The sequence below is a fragment of the Dermacentor albipictus genome, chromosome 4 (assembly GCF_038994185.2).
Source record: "Dermacentor albipictus isolate Rhodes 1998 colony chromosome 4, USDA_Dalb.pri_finalv2, whole genome shotgun sequence".
In the NCBI taxonomy this organism is placed as follows: domain Eukaryota; kingdom Metazoa; phylum Arthropoda; class Arachnida; order Ixodida; family Ixodidae; genus Dermacentor; species Dermacentor albipictus.
Window position 1 is genome coordinate 66,594,361 of NC_091824.1, and position 25,558 is coordinate 66,619,918.

General features: G+C 46.1%; 1 protein-coding gene across 2 annotated transcripts in view; it reads left to right on the plus strand.

The window, feature by feature from the left end:
- The window catches only part of LOC135897621 (probable cytochrome P450 49a1), a 51,072-nt gene that overhangs the window by 18,175 nt on the left and 7,339 nt on the right, over positions 1-25,558 (plus strand). For both annotated transcript variants that reach the window (XM_065426306.2, XM_070537063.1), the window contains exons 2-6: positions 466-703; positions 4,908-5,098; positions 19,846-20,047; positions 22,982-23,141; positions 24,438-24,607. In XM_065426306.2, coding sequence (XP_065282378.1) covers positions 466-703; positions 4,908-5,098; positions 19,846-20,047; positions 22,982-23,141; positions 24,438-24,607 — 961 coding nt within the window. The remainder of the gene's footprint in view (positions 1-465; positions 704-4,907; positions 5,099-19,845; positions 20,048-22,981; positions 23,142-24,437; positions 24,608-25,558) is intronic.

Below are 25,558 nucleotides of genomic sequence, written 5' to 3' on the forward strand. Positions count from 1 at the left end.
CCGGCACCACAGCCAACGGATCAACATCCGCGTTACACTCTCGTAACCAACGCGTGAGCTTCCCCCCCCTACTAGACTGGAATAAGCGTTGTTATATTGATTTTCGAAGATAAACGAATATTCGACATATTCGCACGGTGCATTGGTGATTCGATTATGAATGAAACAGAAAACGCATTCGATTTTCACACGCCTCTAAAAAGAGGGATGACAGTTTGACTAAAGGCAAAGCTAGACAAGTTTAAAATCAAACAGGCGAGAACGTTCGCCTTTCTTATATTGGGAGCAGGGTGCTACCTCAAGAATGCCGTGCAAATTTTGAAGAGCCTGTGTTGTACTTCCAGAAGTGGTACGTTCAGTGCTTGACTATCCTGGTGGAGTTAATTGAAACCATTTTCATTTCCTTAACCTCTCATGGGCCTTTTAGAAGGCGTTGTTAACTCAAGGCCTCTAACAAATGCACAGGCAAGTACCACCCGGACCGGCGGCACCTCGCGGCCGCGGACATGTACCGCAAGTACGGCCCTGTGGTAGCCGAGCGCCTGCCAGGCCGCTACTCGTTGGTACACCTCTTCAATGCCGACGACTTCCGGACGCTGTACCAAGAAGAAGGCAAAATGCCCTTTCGTATGGGGGCCACAGCATTCAAGAGGTACCGTGAGAGCCGGCCTCAGTACTACGCCAACGTCGGTATCCTCAATTTGTAAGTACAGCGTTCTACACTCATCTTTTCTGCGAAGGTAACTTATTAGAGCAGTTTTATTCGAAAGCGAACAGCTTTCTCCGGTTCTTATGCCATTTTTCGCGATGCTATGCGGCGGTTGGAGTGGTTGGGCTTTCACCGCTGAAACAAAGTCATCACTGCAGAGGGCAGGAGGTGCTCTCGCGAAACCGAGTTGCGGGGGCGCATTCCTTGCCGACCTCAAACTATTGTAGCTCTGAGACATACGTGCTGTCGCGTGAAATTGCATGTTTAATGGTTGAATATTCCAGCCGTCCCACGGCCGAAACATTAAACTATTAAACATGCAATTTTCGTAACTGTGCGCTTTCGTTTCTTCCACTACCTATGCACTAAACCCTACAGAAAACTTTCTTAATATATATGTGTCAGTCAATTAGGTTTGTTTACATCCACTACGTCAAGTGGTTTTTCCGCCTTTAAAACGGCTGTTTTCTCCATACATATTCCTTTTGTGCGTGTCTGTGTGCGTATGTGTTGGTCACTAGTTATGGATAAAATCTCGACGTCGTGTCTATGTTTATTGGTGATTCTGATATCAGTGCTATACCAAAAAGTAATGCTTTAGAGTGAAAAAAACTTATTTTTCGAGTAGCCTGACATTTACATTAGCAGAGCAACGTCATAAAGCTGTGAGTGTACTCCAGTTGGCTCGGCTCTGTTTCAGAAATGACGGGTGGGTGCACTGCATGTTTGGGGGTGGACCTCGCACTGAATTAATAGGCTGTCACCGACTATAACGTGCTCACTGCAGCGAATATACGTCGTCAAGCGCATCATTCCTTAAGTAAAGCGGATAGTCCTATAGAAGCGTTAAGCTGTTCGTTATTATTGGCAGTTCTTCTCGGCGGTTTCTGCGCAATTTCCTTGGCCATTCTTTTACTTGAGTAGGACGAGTGTACGCTGTACTGTTGTTCACATGACAAAATGTATATGTTCTTCTGTTTTGCTTTATTCTCCTTCCATTGGAAAACACACGTGATGCATTTGATGCAGTGAGCTGTCGCCGAGTATTCCTGAGATCATTGCTATCCTACGTAGTCATCAGCTGCCACCGAAACTCTTCCCAAGACGACAGAAAAGCCTCGTGGTTTTCATACCACGTTAGCGCCGAGTCTTCTAAAGCAAAGTAGACATTGCGCAGCTTGCGTTGTTCACTCTATTAGTTCGACCGTGCCACTCTCTCGAAATGGTATGACCAGTCCTCGGCGTCTTCGAACGAGTCGCCGTGGAAGGCCTGCGGTGTGGTAGGTTGGCACAACGAGTTGTGCCGGCGTAACTTGGCTGGTGTCAGTTGGTTCGCTCGCCGCGAACTCAAGAGGTCAGAATTCTGCCGAATCCCTTCAAATACGACGACTGGTACTTTGGTGCAGTGGTGTAGGTTCCACGGGTTACAATCGCCGAGGATCAGGACAACGCCCTCTTCGGTCCGTGGGGCTGGGAATCGTACCCCGCTCCTCCACCAGAAATGTAGCGACTTTAGGCGACACATGTTCATAAAAATTAACTATTTATTAACGGACGAATTTGTTCCCAGAGCTAAAGAAGATCATTCTGTCGCCTCCGCAGCGAAGGCAGTCGAAAACGTCATCGGCCGCGTGCCACTGTAGTCGAACGGTGTTGTGGAACGCCGCTCGCGGCCTCCTTTAACGAAGCCACACACGGTCGTTTCCCATTGGTGGGACAGCTCCTGTGCGTGTGCCCGTTCGCACGCAAGTTGGCCGGCAGATGCACTCCGCATGTCGTGATGGACGCTGGTGGCGTTTCGCTTTGTTGCAACGCTTGCGGAGTCCAAGGCGATGTGTGTGGCACTGGAATGCCGACTACGTGGCAATATATATACGGGGCGTCCCAGCTATCATGCACGAATATTTAAAAATGTGCAAATGCCCCGTAGCTGGACAGAATCAGGATAATGTTGTTTGCCGTCAGTTGGAGATAGTCTGACTATTTTATTTGCATTCCGCCTAATTACATAGTTAGTAAAGAAGATTACCTTGGCTCTATCAAGATACGTGGCGCTTGCACATATTTTAACTTTTCGCACAAATTACTTGGAACACTCACTATATTATTACAGAAAACGTTGAGCTGTTCTCAAATTTTGTATCGCCGTATGTACAAGTAATCTTGGAATTATTCTCTAATTACAAGGTTGACGATACCTCATGAACACACACGCCTAACGGCGCAATTTCTACTATAGAGGGCAGGTGATACGAAGCTCATGCCTTGTATTCAGGTAAGATAAGGTACATTCCGTTGTGTAGTAATGACACACTGGATTGGAACGTAGAGTTGGCGTGATCCAATAAGAAGGGCGATACTCGCTGCGATAGCGCACTTCGGCGTGCCTCATAACCGGATTACGCTTTTGGCACTTAAAACCCAGAATTAAATTATTTCTTTTTTGAAAAAGCGCGATGGCATGAGCCATAATTATTTAGTCACTACTTTTCTCCCAAATGAAAGCGTCGTCTGCTCAAGCACTCCAGGGTACTACTATATTTTACATTGGGACGGCATATTATACTGAAGCGTAGTATGCAAGATGGTCAGCGGCAGCTTCAAAGAAAACGTTGTTTTCTTGAAGCTAACATAAGTTAAAGCCTTACAATCACTCCGACAGTGAGTTTAACGAGCTTTACACAGTTGTCGAACATGTGCAGTCGATAGATACTCTTGTCGATATCATTTTCTGTGCGACCTATGTTTCTTCAATGGCGAAGGCTCGAGTACATTAAAAGAAAGCATGGTAGGTTAGTTGCTGTGGTTTTTGCGCGGCTGAGTTTGACGTCTCGGAGTCGGTCAAGGTCGCGACAGCTGCATTTTAATGAGGGCGATATGCTAAAACGCTTGTGTGCTTAAGATTACGCTCAAGTTAAAGAACCCCAGGGGGGCCAAAATTAATCTGCAGTCCCCAACTACGGAGCACATCATTACGAGATAGTAGTTCCAGCGTATAAAAACTCAGAATTGAGTATATTGCTTGAAGAAGCATTACCTTTAGAAGGGAAGGCGAATGTGTGCGCACTCGCAGATGAATGCTCACTCACGTATCTTGTCACGTGGTAGGGAGGGTCAAGAAACACAGCAGCAAAACTGCCAATAGATTGACTAACTTTTTATTGGGTGAACCTGTGCACACAAAAGCAAGTTACACTAAAAGCATAACAATAGAGGCAAACACAGTCGGCGATCGGCGAAAATCTTAACCGCCGGTCAAGCGCGTCGGCTTTTATACATGTCTTGCAGAAAGTATTAAACAATTTGCGTCGCGTATAGAATCGTATTACACAAGCTTCGGTGACAGCAGACAACGCATAGAATCATCGATACTATTCCAGTAAATTTCATTCATGCAGGCGCGCCTTGCGCTGAGCGATAACATTAAGTTGTTAGTGAGTGAAATGCAGACCCGGAGAAAAGGAGAAATAAGTAAACGTGCCAATATGTTCACTCATGATGAATGTTCACTCCCAAGCGCTCATCTATAGTGCGGTTGTCATGGTGTCAAATCCCCCAATACACGTTACGACCACCCCCTGGGCACCCGATATTCTTTGTACTCACTTAAACATGAGAAGAATGGGCCTTTATAGTGCAGTTAGCGCACAGCCTTTATCCTTGAATGGCTATTTCTTTGACACTTTGACAATTTTCTCTGGCAACAGATGGAACAAGGGAAAGACGTTTCTTTAGTCTCCTCTTTGTTGGCAGGAGCGGCTTAGGCTGTCAAACTTTCTGCCGTTGCATGACTCCATTCTCCATGTATTCCTCATTACGATCAAATATTAGCTCGCTCTGATAGTTTAGTAGCCTCTAGTATGGGGAACAAAGGTAAAACAGCTAAGAAAAAGACTAGTTCATTTAGTCTGTCTTCATCACGAATTCGCTGTTGAGTATACACTTCGAGTAAGGAGTAAATGCCGTGAAATTCGACTATTTGCCGAAGGCGTGAGACCTCTGCATATCGTTCCAGCCTAGAGAAAATCATTCTTGCAGCTAGCCATGTCTTCGGGGTCGTGCACATGTAAGAATTTTGACGCTGGATTGAAAGCCACATTCACGACATTCGATGTTCACGTCGTAACCTGTGCGTTAAGCCGAATCGAAACCGTGCACGACGCCGCTTGAAGCTCCACTGATTCTGATTCTCTTGCAGGCAAGGCCAGGAGTGGTACAACGTCCGCTCGAAGACGCAGCCGTACACGCTCCGACCACGCACAATCATGTCCTATGTGCCCGGCATGGACCTGATTGCTGAGGACGCCCTGCAGCTCATCGATAAGACGCGAGACGACAAGAAAGAAGTGGATGACTGCTACACGATACTCTACCGTTGGGCACTCGAGAGTGAGTACCTGTCGCAGGCTAAACGCATTGACGAGAATGACAATGGTAGATCATAGGTCGCCTATACTTCAAACACACTAACAATCGTAACCGACAGGAAAAAGAGCCTGAGGATCGACGTGCTGGGCTAAGTGATGGTTCCCATCCTTTCGGCAGCCATCAGAAAAGCGTACGTATAAATATTAGCTGACCATGCGATGATGCATGCATGTGAGATGCACGCCGCATGCTACACGTCTTCCCACAGACATGTAATGAAACGTCAGAAAAAGAAAACGCACTGTATAAATGTACATGTTAACGACCATAATCGCCCTGTAAACAAAAATGCTTCATCGCATTCAGCGATGTATTGTTAGTCCTGTAGTTGCGCTTCCTTAACCCCAGATACAGCTACTTATAAACACGCTGTATATTCTGATGGCCAGAGAACTAGCTTAGACGTGCAACACAAGCATCAGTAACTGCACGTGCGTCGGGTCATAATGGGTGTGTCTTAAATTCAAGAATATGATTTTGTGCAGCACTCGTTATATTATCGCGCTTCCCTTAATCTGGAGAATACCTTCGCCTTGCACTTACTCACTTTTGATGTTTTGAGTTGTTTTGCTCTATAGACGGGGAATGTGGTTAGGTTTCCCCGGAGGCTTCCGTTTCAGAATGAAACTACGTCCTGGCCCGACATAGTAGCGCCAAATTCGCCCACTATAGAACAAATAGGTTAGAACTGGGCACCGCTTTTCCCACTTCACGGAAAGGGAATGGTATTGTAGACATTCGCTACGGTATATCTCACCTCCGTAGCAAAGGAGATACCTGGCTAGTATTCTTGAGATTTGTTCTCCATATCAGGGCGTGAAGGCAGGCAGCTCGCCATGTGGCACACTTGTACTGGAAGTCCGGAAATCGAAGCTTGTAGGTGCAAAGAGATAATTGCACACCTTCCCTGCTCTTGTCCTAGTTTCAGTGGGCAAGGAAACGTCCTCAGCACCAGACAGGACAGGCCCAACAACCATACCCTTATGTAAAACAGAATTCTCAGACCTGGTCCTAGCCGACATTAGCACAAGTTGTTCCTGAAGCACTAGTGTTCTTTATTTTTAAATAATCGGAACTGGTTTTCCGAAAAGGCATAGCCACTGTGAAATGCACTCGCTCTCTCCGGCCAGATTTTCTTCAGTCGCCTTTTCTCATTATGCTTCCCGAATTTACCCCACCCTTATACGGCGTAGCCGAATGGGCAGCTAGTCTGCATGGTTAATCACTCTGCCCTTCCCTCGTGTTGTCCCTCTCTTGTCTCTTAGGATTGGCGTGGCTTCACGTAGCATACGCGCTTCTTCATTTGTCGTAGATCGAAAATTGAAATTATTAAAACACTTATTGACGCACACAAGCGGAGGCACGAATGCATGAAAACGCTTAATTTGATGGTGCAAAACACGTCGATATAGGTGCCTACCCCTCGTTTTACACGCTTTCTTTAAATTGATAGGGCACACGCTACATGCGCCACAGCCGCTTGCGGTGTACCCTTTATGTGTCTTTATGTCCTCGTTTATTTTTTTCGCCTTGCATACTTCACAAGTGCGCAGAAGTTCATATCTAGTATGGACGGTGACCACTCGGTGAAATCTAGCAGAAAGTATACACACAAAGACTATAGATAAGCCGAGATGGCAGATAGGACATAAGCAACGCTCCGTCGATCGTTGTTTTCCTCCGTTTCATGGAAGTGACTCGAAATAGTATTATTTCAAAACAGTTCGAGGTAGAGACGTGACCCGCATGACCAGTTCTGATCCTTCTGGCTGTCGTCTGCTCGCGGAAGCTCGCGAGTCAACGCAATTGCGACGTTTATCCACGTTACAAAAATATTTGGCGGAACACATCTTAATATGACTGTCGACGTTAATGTCCTTCGTTTCGAAGCAATAAATCGAAAAACCGTATTGCTGAAGACACCTTCATTTACATTCGGTAGTGGGGAAAGTAGGTAAAGAATGTTATGCACGTTGATACTCGCATTACCCTAGTGCGATCAGAGACCACAGCGTGTGCACTTTTCGACGGCGAAAAGAAAGCTCCAGTAAACGCTGCCTCCCCACCACATCCAGTTTTGTCCCTGTGGCCCCCACATACTACAGGGTCTATACCTGAGGACGCTACAAATCACTTATTCCGGCCTGCATTCCTTGCGAAGCGCCATAAAGTGCAGGGCTGATGTGATTGAAGAACCCGTGTGAAGAGGGTTTGATTCCGCCCGGCACCACATATGAACAATGCGTTTTTAAATTGAATGTCGAGTAAAACAGTTCAACAGAGACAAACACGCCGACCGGAAACTGGGTGAACTTTCCGAAAGAATGCCAGTTGTTGTAGAAGGTACGAATGTACCAAAACCCTTTCATACACCTTTTCTGACTCCTGTACTCACCGATGGCGATCAACATTGATCATGTGGGTGATAAAGAAACATGTGTGCATTTTTTAGAGCGCAGCTCTTTGGCGTCCGTTCCTGGGTTTCGCGTCGTCGTCGGCGTTGTCGTCGTCGTCGGCCTCGTAACCAGCTCGCCGACGAATCTGCTCCGCCGCCGCCGCGCATGCGCGCTGTCGGCTCTCCGGGCGAGGGAGGATGATGGAAGGGAGGAGGAGAGACTGTGGAGGAGGGCTGGCTACACAAATGGCTCTTTGGCGTCCGTTCCTGGGTTTCGCGTCGTCGTCGGCCTCGTAACCAGCTCGCCGACGAATCTGCTCCGCCGCCGCGCATGCGCGCTGTCGGCTCTCCGGGCGAGGGAGGATGATGGAAGGGAGGAGGAGAGACTGTGGAGGAGGGCTGGCTACACAAATGGCTCTTTGGCGTCCGTTCCTGGGTTTCGCGTCGTCGTCGGCGTTGTCGTCGGCCTCGTAACCAGCTCCGCCCCCCTTTCATCCCCCCAGCGCTAGCAGCGACCGACTGATACCGCTTTCGTGAGTCCGCTACCGCACTCACGAAAGACGTCGTGCACTTCCTGCAACTCGCATTAACCGTCCATCGATCCACACCGATGTTAGTAGTGGGGGACTTTAATGTTGACATAAAGACAAACAGCAATTTCCTAACACTTATGCGGGAGAACATCCCGTTCCTCTCGCTCGTAACGCGTCCCACGGCTGTGACAACCTCGCGAGGCACTTGTATAGATCTCGTCTTTGAGAATCAAGCATTGGTGTACCAAGTCGAACATATATCAGTCTATTTCTCCGACCACAAAGCTTCCTTCATGACTGTCAAGAACTGTTAGTGCAGTCTTTGTTAAAGGAATACGTGTGAAAAATAAACAAAAAATTCTGTGATAGCGCATACATGTGTTGCTCGATTTCTTTGCCTCAATCTATCGAAAAGGTGAAACAGCTTATTTGCTGCGCTCAAATTTCGCATTAGGAAGTAACGTAATCGTCGGTAATTTTTTTCTCTCTTTATCTTTTCTTATCCCTTTTAACACCTTTTATTCTCTTTAGCCCTTTCCTCAGCACTGGGTAGCCAGCCAGTAATTACACTGGCTGACCTCCCTGTCATTGCTTCCATTTCCCCCCCCTCCTCCGCCTCCTGCTTAGTTACAGCTTCTATTTCCTATTTCTAGCCTCAGTAATGTGCCTGGTTTGGTGGTGCTTCGCAATCTGCCATGGATACGAGCCGAGAAAGCGGTGCATCAACGCTAAAGTATCAAACGGCTCCATTTCATACATCCGATGCGGCGCTATGGAGGCTGAATGGCTGAATTAAGATAAATAGTTCGACGTTTGACCGATTTTTTTGGAAAATGTTGTTTATATAATCTCAGTTTTGAATGGATAAAAGAATTTACCCTTAGAGACAAAGAAACCATGTAATCATATGGATGCTAACACGTTGCTTTAGATCAATTTGCTTTTCATAGCTTTTTTAAGTTTCCGCTCCCTTGTGACCACGCTGCATGAGCGCCGTGCGTACGCACACAGCACGCAGACTACTGCTCTCGCTCAGCTGCAGTATGTATGCACCGTTCCGAGCGGTATAGAGAGCACACGTAAAGCTAACGCAATTTAATAGCAATCACTGAGGTGTAACCCACCCCCCTCCGTCATTGAACGGGCGCCTCTCATCAGGCAAACCTTGTGAGACGCCTGGTAGCTTCTGGGGGGCTGTTATTTCCGCAGGCAGCAGTCGTCTTGTGAGCGGCGTCGTGATAGCTTCTTGCACCCGTGCATGGTCACAACACTCAACTAAACGTTATCATCGCTTTGCCCTTCATGCGAAACTGCCGAACACATGCATCGCACGGTATAACATTCCTCGCATCACCCTTCACACGGTCAGTGGAGCCGAACGTTTGTACGTACGCTTACGCACGATATCCTGACACACCTCCGTATTTGCTCTGGTAGGTATGCAGATATCTCCTTCACATCTAACTAGAACTGTCGGCAACCTGAATGGAAATGTTCAACAATAAAATTCTTCAGGCCTCATTCAAATCGTTTAGGTTAAAAATTCCATGCGGAAGGTAATTACCAGGCGTTTTTTACTATTATTTAAGAGATCTGGGTCCGGACGGCCCCAGAAGCCCCAGAGCTAGTGCTGTACAGGAGAAAGATGCGTCTGGACGCATGAGAAAATTAGCTTTATGTACAGTTTCTACTTGTCGAAGTTAAGAAAAAAAAATGGCAGTGGCTTAGCTCGGCCACGCCACGATATACGTAGCGAAAGCTAAGGCATAGCATGGTTAGCCTTGGTTAATCTTGATTGCAAGTCCAGGTTAGTCAGGTTGTCTAGCTATGTTACGGCGTTTAGCCAGTGGTTCGGCGCGCTGTTCGTCTGTTTCCTGGGTGATTCGTTTCCTCTTCACCTTGTTCCGATGTCGATTCCAGGCCTCCTGCTTATCAGCATTGTCGCCGCCCCTACTGCCGCGTCAACTGTGGTAGCGCCACACGCGAACTCTCCCTTTCAATCCTCCATGTTATCAGGCAGGCGATGCAGCTGGCAAAGAGAGTGGAGGCGAGCGCAACGACGAGGAACGCAATGTAGGAACGTGGGGCCCTATAACGTAAAACTATTCCAATATGTTTCTATTCCAATTTCCTGACGTCAAATTTGCGTAACCACCGACGCAAGCACCGGGCGGTCACCCATAGGGTTGTCTGAACAAACCAATCAAACGCTCTCCTCGTTCATAGGAGGTCCCTTTTGTTTGCTTGAAAAACGAATAACATTGCCTACACTGAGCGGCTTGTTGTATCTAATTGGCTGACAAGAGGCGAGGAGAACGCTCAAGTGGAGAGGGATTCACTAGGGCAGAGCCAGTGCACTGAAAACCGATAACCGGATGAAGAGGGTGGTGCCAGCGTCTGCGATTGGTCGGCTTTCCCTTACTTAGCTAGTGGTGGCTGGTCGAAAATCGCGGCAGCATGCAACGGAAGCTTAAGATTGACGCTAAAATTGACCCTCAGCAAAGAAGAGTTGGCAGAATGAGGTAGTAAACGTGTCGAAAGTGCTTGAAAACGTTACACGGTCACGCTAGAAGTTTTATTATACGCAAATACACCCATGCTCTCCGGCAGGTGCGAGTAGCCAGCGTCTCAGCGATCGGCGGCAGCTATCTTTTATTCCTTTCGGAACGGGACAGCCTGCGGCTATTCCGAAAAAAATTCAGTTTTGTTCGGCATATTAATGCATCTTTATCGCGTACACGTCACTTTGACGCGGTGAGTTCGTGCGGTTTTGTGACGTCGCGTGACAGGCAGGTGAAGTGGGTGCAGCCCGAAAACTTTTTACCAATAGCCGAGGGCTAATGGCGAAAAGGGGTCGAATCAGAAATAACTGTTTTTCTTTTTTCTGTCAAATCATGCATAATCAGTGTGCACACATCATATCAGATGGGGAGGTATTGCGGTTTTTGTAACGTCGCGTGACAGACAGGTGAAGTGGGGGGTGGTCGAAAAATGTTTTTGACCAATCGCGGAGGGCTGATAGCAGAATTGGAATAGAAAAGTTTGGAATAGTTTTACGTTATAGCGCCCGTGGTGTGACGAGCAACGCGGTGTCACGTGATGTGCCTCCTCGGGGCACGGTCACGGCGAAATCGCGAGTTCGCGGCCAGTAAAGCTTTCGCTTTAAAAGCAGCGAGAGCCCTTCGTGCTGCACGACTAACATCTTAGGTTTCCAGATGTCCCAGACTTTTCCGAGTTCTTTCACAGCCTCATTGCCAGTAGCACGGGCCAGGGAAGTGCTGTCGGAGTATCGCCGTTGTTGTATCAGGAGCTTGACATTTGTGAAAGGCCGAATTCTCTGCCAGTAGCAGGACTGAGGTGGTTTCACTCGACCCTGGTCATTGCTGAACGGGGGGGCTCTTAAGTCTGGGAAGGGTGCTGCCAGGAATGTGAATGTGAGCTACCCGCCTCACGAAAGCCGACAAGCGAGGGCCATCACTACTAGGGACCCACCCAAGCGCTATCGGTTGAGACGAATGTCGTTTAAAATAATTTAGTTGGTCCCAAACACCAAATACCAATTATTGAACCAAAGTGTTTGAAGAACAGGACTTTTAATATAAATTGGAAGGCATAATTCGCTCATTCAAACAATTTCACCAAGTACTTATTGAAAGCTCGCATATTAAGCCTTATGAAAATTCTTGCTAATGGTATTGCAAGGCATATCAGCTTGCAAGAATTTCTTAGGAAGGCACTGCTTTTGAGATAAGCACCATCGGATTTTCGTAGTATTGGTGTGATTTTCCCTTTATTCTTCAAAAATTGCCGTTTTATGCATTCAAGCACCAAAATGAGTGGAACATCTAGGCATTTGCAGCTACACACTTTGTGAATGAATATTTCAAGACTAGTGGCATCCTGAAAGTTTTTCTAAAAGGATACGTGGGCAAACTCACCGGGTCCAGTTCGCAACTTCTTATCAGTAATATTTTCTTCATTAGTCAATTATGAATTTAGATTCCTTGTAACAGTAACGTACAACGTTTTGAGTAATCGAGCTAAAGAATTCAAGCAGTGCTATCTCTCACAGACGAGTTTTAAGATTACTGTGCAGTCAAGACACTCGATTATGCCTAAAATTGTGCAGTTGAAGTAAGTTCTACAAATCAACACCAAGAAAGCGTAATGAGGCGTTGAGGATGAGGCTCGACCACTTTTGTGAAAAAAAAAAAGACAGCAGGCTGGTGGGACCCTGCGAAATTACAATCGAAGTTTCACTGAGTTACAATAAACTAGAACTTCTCTGTAAATAAACTACATACTTTAAAGCGTTGTCCCTAATGGCTAGCCCCTTTGATAACTCACTCGAGCTCTTACGAAATATTTTGCAAAATCTGTAATTTATCCACACGCTCTTTACTTCCCCAGAACATTAGCCATGATGTTTCGCAAAGTCTGTCTAAACTTTATCTCGGTGACGTTCGTGAGGCTTCCAGGACACCGGGCTAAATTCTGTATTGTACGTAAAGCACACTTAAAACACTAAAAATCACATAATTTACTGTCAGGGCCTAAATTAGTACACACACGTTCAACAACCTTTACACTTCAGCCATAAATTGCCTTAGTTTAGATCAAATTTAATCAAGATGTTTTCTTTAGTTCACTGTGGACGCAGGGGAAACCTACTGCAAATTTCGCTCAACGCAGAAAACGGAAAAATAACAAGGAAAGGCGAGGGCTCAGCAATTATTTGCACCGCCTTTGTTCTGTCCTGAAAAGATAAAGCTGCGCCACACAGACATTACGCTTATCACCGTTCTCATTTCCAACAATTTTAAATTGGCTGTAATGAACAGTTTTCTCAGTACATTAGGAAATATAGCTCAGAAGGACTGTATGACGCGCTCATACACTTAATCAAAAGATTTTTTTAATAAAGGCTGCAATTACTCCACACGCATTTATATTCGCACAAAAATTTCGCGTGGCCCTCTCACCATATTTTTGTTAAGTTTAATCACGGTAGCATTTGTAATTCGGTCAGGGCAACAGGCTTAATTATGCACCACTTGTAAGCGCACTCATAGAGTTCCTGGGCGCTTGCATCTTCAACGTCCCCCGCCCCACCCCCTCCTTTAAGCTTTGCCTACCCATAATACATAATGTGCCACGTATTTTCTCCAGATATAAGGAAGATCCCTTGTATATTCCATCGAAGACATCGGGGAAACCAAGCATGAAACTTGCATAATACATGAACATCGAAAAAATAAACGATGGTTCAATAATTACTTTCAACCTTTCATATTAGGCCAGGTGTTGAAAGTTTTACCAAACACTGCAATTAAACTTGAACTTGATGTCTTCTACACTAGCTTTAGGGCTGTGGGAAACAGTGCTGATGAAGGCATTATAAGAGCCTGTAACACTCAAGCAAATAATTTTCGACAAAGCCGGCAGCTAACCGGTACATAATAAACATCGCTTCTTACCCCCTTCCCTTCCCCTCCCCCCAGAGATGTAAGCAGCATGGCTTGCAAATTTCACGAAGAGAATGGGAAAACAAACAACACGCCTCCCATAATCCATAAAGACAGAGATAAAACAAGTGGTCGGTAAATAAATTAAAGTACATAATAGCCTACACCTCCCCCCCCCACCCCCCCCCATTTCAAACTTTCAGTAAACGTCAACCCTAGAATGGCCCCCATTTGTTTCACACATGAAATCAGTGCCATCTTTGCCCTCCCAGGGAAGCGGGAAAACTTTGTAATCCTTACATAAAAGGTTTGTAAACACGCGAAAAACAAGGCTTTAGTCATTATTATGTAGCAATTGCTTATATTCCTTCAAAACATAAACTTCGTGATTCAGTTCGCTTCTTTCTGTTTCATGTTTTTTTCCCAAGACAGTGATAATTGGCATACAGTGTTTTTGAGAGCTTCTAGTTGAACTAGCAGACTCTCTGTTAAACTTCGCAAATATGTATCAGGCCGGGCAACTGAATTCCTACGTGAGGACAGTGAAGGTAGAGCGAATTTGTAGAAAAGTTTCTCGAATCCTTCGGTACTTCTAGGGTTCTAGTATGCGTCTGCCCGAAATCTACCTTGGACTTCAAATGCTTTGCTATGTCCGGTACGATTCTTCTGTATACCAGACTCTTTTCCATCGTTTAAATACATGACAGCTTAGTAGTCGGCTGTAACCGACGCATGGTCGTCTGCAACTGACGCCGGCGTCCAGGTGCCTGTTCAGGTGGTCTGGTAACACTTCCATTTAGGGTTCTGATTCTGGCGGCGATTTCGGAGTTTTTTTTTTTACTGAACTTGGATACCCACCACCGCGGAACACGACTGTGTTCATGGAACTGCACTGAACAGCTTCACAGTGATGTCTCATTCGAATTGCCCTGCCGTAGTGCAGCGAAAACTGATAGCACCTAATCAGAGCGGTAATGTTGGTCAGCGCGAGTCATACGCGCTGCAACAGGTTTCCTCGTTTTGCTTCTCGAAAGGAACCGAACTTCGCAGTGGCAGCAAGCTTGTGATGGAATACTTTTTAGTGTCGCCTTTGCTCAAGCTAAAGTAGCTTTAGTGGGAAAAAAATGCTGGCAGTCATTTGAAATGTGTGGTGGAAAATGCCACGGTCACCACAACTACCAGCTCCCGACAAGTATTGTAGAAGGTAGAGAGAGAGAGAAACGTTTATTAAACGAAACAGTGTCCCGAGCGAGGCCGGGTATCACCCTAAGGTGGGAGGGCTCCTTAGTCCAGGAACCCTCTGGCTTCGACTGCCCTCTTGGCCCTGGCGACGAGTTGTCGCTGGTCTTCCAGGTCCCCGAGGGTTAGCTTGGCCTCCCACGTTTCGAATAGGTCGTTTGCTTCTATTGCTCGTTTTGCGTGCGTTTCTGGTTGCATTTCGCTGCCTTCCTGCCACGGGCATTCCAGGAGCAAGTGTGCCAGAGTGTCGGGTACGTTGCAAAGTGGGCAGAGGTAGCCGTGGAGCGTCGGGTAGAGGCGATGCATTATCGTTCCGTGCGTGTACGTATTACTTTGCAGGCGTCTAAGGATTAGGCTTTCTTCTCTGTCGAGTTTAGGGTGCGGTGGAGGGTACACTCGACGCTCGAGCCTGTAATGTTGCAATATGGCCGAATAGTTGGTGGATACGGCCTCCGCCTCTTCTGTCACGGGTCCGAGAGCGCGTGGGGAGAGGGGAGCCCGGCTGACGTGCTCGCGGGCAGCGGCGTGGGCCGCTTCGTTCCCCTCTAGGCCCTCGTGTCCGGGTACCAACGTTACGCAGGTGTACGGGAGCGGAGTGCTTCGTCTTTTTAGTATCTTGAGTGCATCGGCCGAGATGCGGCCCCTCAAGAAGTTTCTGCAGGCGGCCTGAGAGTCGGTGAATATAACCGCTGCGTCTGTGCATGTGGTGGTGGCGAGAGCGATTGCCGCTTCTTCAGCCGTTTCCGGGTTGCGTGCCTTGATGGTTGCCGATGCTAGCTCGGAGCCTTGGGAGTCTACGACGCTCAGAGCGTACGCGTTTCGATGCGGATACTTGGCCGCGTCGGTGTAGCGGGCATTCGGGTCATGCCTGAAACTTCGTTTGATGGCGTTGGCTCTAGCCTGTCTTCTGCTCTTGTGATATATGGGATGCATGTTGCGCGGGACACGTGCGATGCAAATGCACTCTCGAACGTCCGGTGGTATTCGTTCTTTCTTGTCCGTGTCTGCGACATACGTCTCGCTGTAGTTTAGGTGTCGGAGTACTGATCTCCCTGTGGGCGTGAGCTTGAGTCGTTCCAGCTGGCTGTTCTTGTGCGCTTCGGCGAGCTCTTGCCACGTGTTGTGGACGCCCATCTTAAGGAGACGTGATGTAGAGGCCATGGCGGGTAGTCCCAGGGCAACTCTGATTGCCTTCCTTATCATGATGTTCAGCTTTTCTATTTCAGCGTTCTTTAAAGCCAGGTACGGCGTTCCGTATGTGATGCGGCTGGTGAGGAGCGCCTGTATTATTCTTAGAGTGTCTTGCTCCTTGAGCCCGCTTCTTTGGCTTGAGATCCGTTTGACGAGGTGCATTAGTTGCGAAAGGGTGCGTTCTAGTCTCGGTAGGCTGGCAGCTCCCGATCCGTCTTTGTGGATGTGGAGTCCAAGTATTCGCATAGTGTCGACTTTCGGGATTGTTGTCCCGTTGAGTGTGATGCTGGGGTCAGGCTCTTCGTAGTTGGGTGGTCGGCCTCTCGTTCTTGCTTTCAGGATGAGGTGTTCAGACTTCTCTGGGGCGCAGCGGAGGCCGCAGTTTCGGAGATAGCTTTCGATGGTGTCGACGGCTTCTTGTAAGCTACTTTCTTGCCTTCCAACGTTCGTAGCTCTGGTCCAGAGCGTGATGTCATCAGCATACATCGTGTGACGCAGATCTGGTATGGTCTCGAGTAGTGGGGGTAGCTTGATCATAGCTACGTTAAAGAGTAGCGGGGAAATGACCGACCCTTGCGGGGTGCCTCTGTTTGGAAGTAGGAAGCTTTCACTGCGGATGTTGCAGATTCCGACTGTTGCCGTGCGGTCCATCAGAAAGTTTCTGACGTATGCGTAGGTCCTAGTGCCGCAGCCGGTTCCTTCGAGATTGTTGAGGATCGCGTCGTGGCTAACGTTATCGAAGGCTCCCTTGACGTCTATTGCCACTATGGAGTATTTGCTTCGATTGTTTAGGTGATCTAAAAGGCCTTCCTTTAGTTGTAAGAGTACATCCTGCGTTGAGAGGTGCTGCCTGAAACCGAACATGGTGTCTGGTAGGTGGTCGTTGTCTTCTAGGTACTGGGTAATGCGGTCGTGCACCATATGTTCGTAGAGCTTTCCCGCGCACGAGGTGAGGGAGATCGGGCGTAGGTTCTCCAAGCTGAGAGGTTTGTTGGCCTTGGGGATCATGGTGATGTCCGAGTGTTTCCACACAGCAGGCAGTTCTCCTTTCTCCCAGCACTCATTGTAGTAACAGAGGAGAGGCTCGGTGGCCTGCTGCGGTAGGTTGCGTACGTGTTTGTTAACGATCCTGTCTTTACCTGGGCTGGTATTTCTAGTCAGCTTGGATAGGGCTACGTGGATTTCGGCCTGCGTGAAGGGTCGGTCGAGTTCTGGGTTCGGTTTTCCAGAGTATTCTTTGCTGCGAGTTGACGTGGTAGAGGGTGCGTCTCCGCATAGTTTCTTTTGTAGTTCTCGCAGGAGAAGGTAACAAGGAAATTTATTTAAATTAAGTTGCCCAGCTATGTATAAAATATTTGCATAAAGTAATGGTTACCGAATTAACAGTAGTGAAAGAGTACATGAAAACCTAAAGGGCAATTCGTAAATTGAAAGATATTACCGAGAAAGAAATCTTGTTCCAGAGTTGAAGAGAAAGCAAAACAAGGCAAAAGGTTCTAGTTGATCACCGCAAGAGTTGATTCCTAATCATCATGGATTCAAACAAAGAGCATGGGAACGCTCCGGTTTTCGCCATAGAAATGGGACGGGCAGGAAAGACAATGGCAACGCTCCATACTGCGGCAAAACAGAAGTCCGTAAAAAGCCCGAGGTGTCAGTCAAAAGACGCTTCTTAGGCTCGCAACGGGCAAAACCACTAAATCCTCTATTTTTCTGTAGCGCAAGCTGAACGACCGGGACAACAGAAAGACACATTTGACACACGCACAGCATTGTGCGTGCGTATGAAATGCGCCTTTCTGTAGTCCCTGTCCTTCAGCTTCAGCTACAACAAAACAGGAGATGCCGTACCAATGAGCCCCTATAGCTACCCTCAACAACACCAAATTTTGCTGATAATGGAGACCATTATAACATTCATTCTTATTACCCGCTGCCTATAGAACTAAACACAGTTGCGCAAGCACAAATTCTGAATAGCCGACAAGAGCCTTTAATTTTCTCCGTCCACGACAACATGGCATTTATCACATAGCGAAATCGTGAAGTATTTCAGAGTGTTTAATAAGCTTGAGAACAGCGCCGGATAGGTTTCCTTCACAACGATGCCTACAACGTCGCGATTTTAATGAACAAGAACAAAAAGAAAACCGGATCCCGAACGCAGCCATACGCACGTTTCTCCTGATGCAGAGGTTTGCAGACGACGCAGCGTGACCCCGCTGTCAGGCCAACGACGGCGGCATCTCGCGGCGAAAACGCAACTTTCTCTTTTCGATTGCTCAGTTTTCCCGCTGGATGACGCTAGCAGCGGTTGATGCACGGGAGCGCAAACAGATGGGATCATTAACTATTGATCAGCAGTGAATGTAACCAAGAGACGATTAGAGCATTGGCGAAATGCAGATGTGATCACGACATGCACAGAGGTATGTGACAAGGCATAGATAGGCTGAATGATAGATTAGGATATGTTGATTCGTAAGTAGCTTACACAGCCTAGGCGACCAGTTGCTGTCGCCGTCCAGATTAGATAGCCATTAGCTATCGTCAGCAGCAGCATAATCAGGGACGCAAACATGACATCGTGTATCTATAACCGAATCTCCGGATGAAACTACCATTTCAAAAATGAAAAATTTCGCGTATTTCCATTTAGAGCCTGTCAGAAAATCAAAGCCTGCTTGTGGGGAATATTGAAAGAGCAATGAGCTGATATTTGCAGGAGAAAAGAAACGGGACTAGACGTAGTTGTGAAAAAGAAGTGGTCACGCCAACTTCAACTAAATACCATACATAAAGTTATAATGAAACCGAAGTATCCCAAGAACTTGGTGTATTGGTTGTACAGATGAAACACCTTGAGCTTTACGAAAATGTAGTTAAAGAAACACCACAAGAATTGAAGGGAGCTCATTGATGGATGCAGTGTCACTTGGCACATTGAAGACATTAGCGCCGTATACCGGTAAACTAATTCTAGCACAAGGTTATTATGGTGGTAAGTTCTCGAGACGAAAATACACAATGTAGAACTGTGACCCTACTATATTTGAAGTAGTGAATAGCAGAAGCTGATCATTTCTTTTAAGAAAGACAAATATTGCGATATATAGATATATTCTGCCCAAATGATTATTTCAAGAATGGCGCAACCAGGCGACATGTCAAACGATATGGGCAGAACTTCGGCAAACGACTTTCAAAAAAAAAAAGATATTCCGAAAGCGCCGACTGATGATCTCCAAGCGGTTCCGTTATTAGGGACCATAAACAAATTTTTTCATATATTTGTTTCCCTGTGCTTATTAACGCAGGTGGAGCGTGACTGAGGGTAGTTTCAGACAAGTGTAAAACTAACTTTGTCTCAAGTGAACGAAGCGTATTACGGTGTTGATGACTGCAGCAACGTTTAAGCGTAAAAACCTGTTGCCTAATGCAATTAATGAATTTTTGTCGCAAGGAACACAACGCAAGCGCAGACGCACCCAAGAAAGAAAAAAAAACAACAACATGACAGGCACCTCTGTTTTTCCTAGAATGCGCATCTGTTCGCGCTGTGTTATTTAAGATAACGTTACACGCAATCACCCATATGCTATTTCTGTCATTTGTAATTTAAAGCACTACCTATGCACAACGAAAGCAAAAACAAAGAAAAAGATGCCACGTGCGACTATTTTAAGAACAATTGCAACTACGTGAAGTATCATAACCAATTAACAGATCTTCCGAAAGAAGCAACTTGAAATTACGATAAAGTTCTGTTATCAGCTCGCCTAAAACGCAGTTCCTCCAGCATAGATTTAGCTGCATTGAGTGAGGCTCCTGATTGCAATGACGAGTGGTGGATTTTTTCGTTTCCTTTCCCCCAATGCGGGCCAGGCGTGATGCTGGCGTCGGGTGACACGCGAGCAGGCTGCCTGGCACATCCGCTTCCCCCCGCATCAGACGGCGCAGGTTTCCTGAAAGACATGGACGACGTGTTCGCCTGCGTGCAGATATTTGGCTACCGGTTCCCGTACTTCCGCTACTTCCGCACGCCTACTTGGCGCAAGTTTGAGAAGGCCATGGATGCGTTCACCCTGTAAGTGATCGCGAAAGACGGCACGAGAAACGCAAAACCGTGTAATGGTAAATTCGTCTTCTTAAACGGATAGGTGGGCTGCGCTCTTGGGCAGCCCCGAACTCAACGACCAAACCCTGGCCGTCCAGAGTGCCCGCGATCGGGCCGTCAAGCTCGGCTTGGCGGCCCCTACGTAGGACTAGCCGGGTGGCGAGGGGTCTTCCCTGCGTCTTCTCTGGACCAAAATAAAGTTCACTCACTCACTCGCTCTTAAACGAAAAATAGATCAATGTTGCCCTAAGTGAAGGTTTGCTGTGCAAGAAAGTAAGAAGAAAGAGGGGACAAGTGCAGGCCCCCGACTACACTGGCTTCCGTTTCCGACAGAAGCCCTAGTGCCATATTAGAAATTACATTACTGACATGCTGAAATAATTTAAATGCGGATCTAAAGATTCATGACTTTTCATTGGTAAAGAAAAAGAATAAATCCTAATGGTAAAGTCATTTTAAGAACACAAAATGGTGCACGCTGTCGTAAGCTCCTGTGATCTGTGAGCTCACAGACTGATACCATTAACGCTTAGAACGACAGAAAGCTGAGCTAGTTGGTAAGGATTCATTATGCAAACTAGAAGTGAGGCGTGCAGACAGGACACAAGAGTAGAGAAGTGGACAACACGAACGCCGACTATCAACTGAAGGGAGCACTGAGGCGAAAAATGAAAGAAGACACAAAACTCAAAACTCAGATGAGTTTTGTGTCTTCTTTCATTTTTCGCCTCAGTGCTCCCTTCAGTTGATAGTCGGCGTTCGTGTTGTCCACTTCTCTACTCTTGTGTCCTGTCTGCACGCCTCACTTCTAGTTTGCATAATGAAAGCACCATTAACGCGTTGGTCATTGGTGAAGATGAGTTTACCTCGACAATCATGTGTGGTTCTCATTGAACTGTCAACAGCGTCTACAAGAAAGGTCCGAGTAAAGTTAGAGTGAGTGATCCACAAGTTTCTTAGATAAAGACTAACTATAAAAATACGTGGCGCTGTGTTGGTACGTCAACCTTCTTTAACGCCCAGAAAGCAACTCTTACCTCGAGTGGAGCTCGCTAAGTAAGAGACGACGCAAACATGAAAGATGGGCCGTGACGTCATTATGAATTTGCCTGACAAGCTAGCCGTGATATATTTACTTTTGAGGGCATCTGTTGGGACCTACTAAATCTTTAATCGCTAAAAACGGACCGCATTGTATTCTACGAGCAACGATAACGGGCGAGTTGGAAAGTGCTCATGATACGGCAGCGCAACTGCTAGACACGGACGAAAAAGAAGGGAAGGTGCCGTCCATTAACTGAAGCTTTAATACACACATGTGGGCAATATATAGAATGTGGGAGCACCTGCGACACAGCGCCTGTGATCGTCTCTTCATTTTTGTCCCCGTCGCGTTGTTGTGCAGAGGTATCACGAAATCATTGTATCCTGAATCCTTGACGTCACACTGCCGTACCAGCGCTGGGGTGTCGGGGCGAAATTCAGCAAATTGAAGTTTTGCCTTTATTTATATTTAACCTGAGCCTCTTACTGCGAAAATAAGGAATGCACACATTTTTTTGTTACAATGCTTGTGCCAGCGTAAATTGGCTTTCCGCGAATTCGGCAAATCGCACCGGTTCGCACCGGGGCATCCTGGGGCGACGATATTTGGATGAAACGTCGCCCCGGTGTGCACGGATGTGATTTGCCGAATTTGCAATTAGCGTTTCCCTTTTGCGTCAGTTAAAGTGTTATTGTTTACACTGAGTGGCCCCTCGGTTATAAAACGGAAGGTTAAAAGCAGAAGTAAATACAAATCTGCCGATGTGAACCAGACTAGCATGTTTCAAGCTGGAGGCGCTTGTAGTTGGTAAGAATTTTCTTGATGGGGAGTGTGACGGACATGTGATGGCAATACATTTAGTTAGGCGCAACTCACGTCTTCCTTATGATGTTCAGCCAGAGTGTACAAAAGTCGACTGTTAGAGTATGTAGAGTATATACCCTAGTGTATCACTAGAGTATATACACGATGTTGTTTCAGCTAAGTCGGGCCAAAATATATAATATGCACATGTGAGCTAGGAAAATTCAGCCAACTTAGTACTTACTGTTCGCTGTCCTCTTGAGCAACTCAAGGTATTTTTTCTATGAGCTTAGGTGGATAGTGAACACTAATTTATTAAACAACTTATAAAGTGTTAATTTAAACGCAATATCTTCGACGTATAAGTTGTAGAGTCTAATGATAAATGTCCAACTAATTATTTTTTGTGATAGCTGCTGTGGTTTCAAATTTTCCAGGCTGTGAAGAGAGCGCGCGAGATTTGAAAAACTACCCCGTGAATGGGAGCGTACTCGCAGCGACGTGAGCGTTCAAATTTTGAGCGCTTTCCCGGCAGCCCTGAAAACTTAAAAAGCCCGCTTGATATCAGCGCGGCAGGAAATCAGTGGGATATTTCTCAATGTGTTCTTCACCTTGTACATTGAAGATGTTGCGTTTAAATCAATGGTTAAAAAGTTTGTTATATTTATCGCTGTAAAATCATTAGCTAAGCACATAGTAAAATTACTCTGAGTTGCTCAATACGACAGCGAACAATACTAAGTTGGTTGCGTTCTCGTAATTCACATATGGATATTTTTATTGTTGGACCCGACTCAGATGAAACAACTCTATGTGGAGCATAAGGTGGTCATGAGGAACAAAAGAGCGCGAAGGTGGTACAAGGAAATATTACGTGGACGCAGTGCCGTCATTCTTCAGTTGTTCTATTTTCTTTTTTTTTTATTTCCAACATGCTCGCTCACAAAGTAGCTCACCTTTGTACACTGATACAACGTGCTACGTCTGTGCGTTCACGAAACCTCTGCGTAAGTACGCCATAAGTTTCTATGAGTTTCTCTCTTTTTGCGTTGCAGGCGACTTTTCAAGCACATCCAAGAGGCCGCGAACCGGCTTAAGACAAGGAAGAGCGACCAAGAATACACCATCTTGGAACACTTGTTGGTGGAGAAGAAACTGGGCTTTGGTGAAATACTTTCCTTCATGAGCGACTTCATTATGGGTGGCGCTGACACGGTAACAATATATATACACATACCATAACCATAGTGTAAGCATACCGTCCATTCAATGAACATCTGTTCTATTTGTGTCATTAAGCGTTGGCCTGAAGCTTCAGCACAACACGGCATGGTGATTGCTACTCTTATAATGAAGTGATTTGCTTGTGCTCTCTGCATCGAAATGACGAAGGTGGCGAAGCAGGCTTAGCTTTTTATCTCTATTATAATGATGTTTAAGAAATCCATGGTTTTTGGTGACGCAAAAGCAACACAATTTTGCAATTATGGAACTGGTACTATTGTTTCCTCTGCATCCTAAATTCTATGTCCTCTGCATGTACTACATGAATAAGAGTTCACTAGGAGGAAGGAAACTGTTACAAAACATTGAGACAAAAAAAGATTTTTTTATCTCGAGATTTATCGGAACTAAAATATATATTTCTTTCGCAGTTCTACTGTCTGAAGTTAAAGCATGTGGTTACTGCTGGCTGTTTAAATAGCGGCATTCGTACTGGGAATTACGAAAAGCAATAAATTATTGATGCATGAGGCTTTCAAGAAGACATCGAATAAATGCTTAGTTTAGTAATATTATCAGGATTTTCTTGCAAGGAAAGCGTCATTGAAGAGCAATGAGCAATTGAAAAACCAGGAAACATGGGCAATATGGAGCCAATTTTTGGACAGGGAGCTTGCCTTCGTCAGGTTACCGGAAAAGTCCTTTTGTGAAAAAGTTGGTTTTAGCATAGACTTCTTTTGCCAGCCACTGCTGATCACTTCAAGCGATCGCACACATGTGAACCAACTGTGTGCATTGGGAAGCAGCAACTGTTACAAATCAAAATGATTCCGCTTAGGGATGGTATGTGAACCCTCTTTCTTGTTCTTCTCGAACTGAAATGTGTATCCCTGGAGGATACTTATTGTGAAACGTTTATCCGTACGCATAAGCTTAACTTTTGGTCATCTCGCTCTCATATATATATATATATAAATATATATATATATATATCAAATATGCATAAAGTAACGAACCCCCACTGCTTGCCTGAAGAACAATCTCGTTCACGCGGGCTTTGAACCGCCACAGTTTGTTAACACTATTTTCGGAGGTGAATATTTTGTGTGTTAGACCTGCCTAACATCTGCCTCTGCCTATTGGGGAAGCTGAATGAGGAGGTCATTTCCGGCATTTGAAAGGTAACTCAGGCTCTATAAAAGGAGAAATGGAATTTTGTCGATTGCTATGCTATGACTGTTGCTATGCGCGACATTGGCATCGCTATCTCCTCTTTATTATTTTCAGACGTCAAGCTCTGCCACTTTTTGCCTCTACAACTTGGCAAAGAATCCGGAAGCGCAAGAAAAGGCCCGCAAGGAGGTGTTGTCTGTCGTGGGTGAAAACTGTCGCGCTGTGGAATCCCAGCATCTCAGTAACTTGCCATACGTGAAGGCTTGCCTCAAGGAATCGCTCAGGTAGGAAGTTAAACACAGCCTCGAAGATCTATACCTGAATCGCACGTAAACACATGCGATTGCCTCACGCTACGTGTTGCATAAGTAGAGCGAGGCACGACAAAAATGAATGCACAGAATCGCAGTCTTTGTTTAGTCTTACGATTCCTTGCACTTTTGTGCAACACACAGGCAGGATAAATACGAATGTGCGCCAACTAACCCCGACCATTGGGTTGCTTAAGTTGAGTGGTGCACCTTACAGGCTACAGAAACTGATTCGCTTGTAGATGTCATATCGCCTTTTTTTGTGCGTATATAATTGAATTATGAGGAATAATGCTTTTGTCTAAGGGCCTCTAGTAGTCGCTTCAAGTACTTGTAGAAGAGGCGAGTCACCTACTCAATAATATTCGTTCTTGTAATGGTTGTGATGTAATAGAGGCACAACCATCACTGATATACAATATTTGAGTCAGCGTTTTTCGGTTTCTTGTACAAGGTATCTTCTGACTAGAAAGACGGCTTGACGCCTGCTGCGGCCTCTTCCCGGACTGACTATCAGCCTATGTTAATGACAACTACTACTCTACGTCAATACGAGTTATTATTAACATGCACGAGAAACTACGATTGGCTGCACAAAGTAGGAATGCTTTCAGCCTCGATTTTACATTGATGGCGGTGCCGCTACCTTCGGCAGCAGCACCTGCCCGATAATACAGCGCTATCACTGTGGTGTTTTATGGCTGCCGAAAAATTGGGAAAGTAATATAAGACGTAGGTTTTCCTACACGCGTTGCACTACTATAATTAAGGGAACGTGAATAGCTAATAGCTACTGAGGGGCTAGTTGACGACCCATGATTTTGGCGATGCAGCGCACTTGAAAAAAAAAAGGGCATCCACAAAAACGTGAATCATTAGAGGATACACATTCAGCGCTGTGTGTCCTCATCATTCATGTTTGTT